This window comes from Sphaeroforma arctica, assembly GCF_001186125.1.
Source record: "Sphaeroforma arctica JP610 unplaced genomic scaffold supercont1.6897, whole genome shotgun sequence".
In the NCBI taxonomy this organism is placed as follows: Eukaryota; class Ichthyosporea; order Ichthyophonida; genus Sphaeroforma; species Sphaeroforma arctica.
In genome coordinates, this window is record NW_014033661.1 from 1 (window position 1) to 1,547 (window position 1,547).

The following is a 1,547-nucleotide window of genomic DNA, read 5'->3' on the forward strand; positions in this document are numbered from 1 at the left end:
TTATATATACTTTCATTATAAGCGTGAGACTTCAGATAATACTATTATGATGTTTTTAGGGGTGGGGGGCGGTGCAGATGAAGACGCCGCTCATCTGCATTGGTGTTTTTTGGGTTTTTCCACATCGTCAGATGTCTCACTGCTACACACATACTACGGCTCCGAGTTCGCATGCTTGCTGCTGTGCGTACGAACATACTAACTATGTTTCATACTATACACATGTGCTATGGTACGTAGTTATACTATCAGTTGAGTAATAACATACTAACCATGTTTCATACCATGTACATGTGTTATTATACGTAGGTACATAATGGCGCACATTCCCACATGCCCGATAGATAGATGTACACACTTATTCATCTACATACACGCCTCCCTGTCTGTATATCAGTGACCAGACGATGCCCCACTGCCTATATACCAGTCAATACCATGCAAACGCGACTCTATTCTACTAACACAATACGTAAACGTTTACAGTATCCTACACTACATACATGACTATATTTCCACCCACACACACACGTACACACATCTGACACGCACACGCACACGTACACACACCTCTCTCACACAAAAACACGTACACACACCTCTCTCACACACACGTACACACACCTCACACACACACACCTCACACACACACACGTACACACACCTCTCACACACACACGTACACACACCTCTCACACACACACGTACCATTGTTCATTGCTTCTTCCAGCGGTGTGGTCTCCCACCGATCTGAAGAGTTGATGTTCACTTCCTGGCTCACGAGAAACTCGACTATGTTGAACGACCCAATTGCAGCTGCCCAGTGCAGAGGCGTGCGATTGTCCTGTTTAAAATGGAAAGGGGACAGGCCCCGAAATGTTTAAAATGGGTCCCCTAGGTACACTACACAGTCTCGTGGACCGTGTGTGGTAGCGGCATGAAGATCCTAAACCCTGAACCCTAAACCCTAAAGCATGAAGATATTAAAACCTGAATTCTAAACCTTAAACCCTCATAGACACCGAGATGAGTGCGATATGTGTTATACGTATCATGCAGTAAGATAGTGTCAGTAGCATGTGGTAGGAGCCTATGACATACGCCAAATGTGGTGGGTATATGGGGACGTAGTGTTTTTCCGGCCATGTTACATGAACCAATCACAGCCGCCCAGTGCAACGGCGTTCGACTGCTCGGCAGCGACATATGAGATGGAACGTATATGCAATAGAACATATGCGAGCAATAGAATATAGGAGGTCAGGTGGTATACATACATACCCACAAAATGCGCCCGTGAATATAAATGTAGTCTGTGGATATTGGTGTAAAGTGGCACAAGAATGCGTTGAACGCAAACGTGACTGTGGCCCACTACAGTAGAGTGCGGTTCATCTACGACGATACACACTGGCCCAGATAAAAATGAAACCATGGTAACATACGCAGAGACTAATCTGAGTTCATATGAGCTCGGCTATAGCCAACATGTCGTAGTTGCCAGGATGAAGTACTGTGTATTTGACAATACACATCCGATTTTCAAT

The 1,547-nt window shown here is 45.0% G+C and overlaps 1 protein-coding gene across 1 annotated transcript; it reads right to left on the bottom strand.

Moving 5' to 3' along the window:
- Nucleotides 1–689: 689 nt before the first annotated feature.
- On the bottom strand, nucleotides 690–1,206 carry SARC_15873 (hypothetical protein; the record flags this gene model as incomplete). Its single annotated transcript, XM_014290016.1, has 2 exons — nucleotides 690–844; nucleotides 1,102–1,206. Coding segments are annotated over 2 exons (260 nt in total), but the record flags the coding sequence as incomplete, so codon positions are not given.
- Between the last annotated feature and the right edge of the window lie 341 nt (nucleotides 1,207–1,547).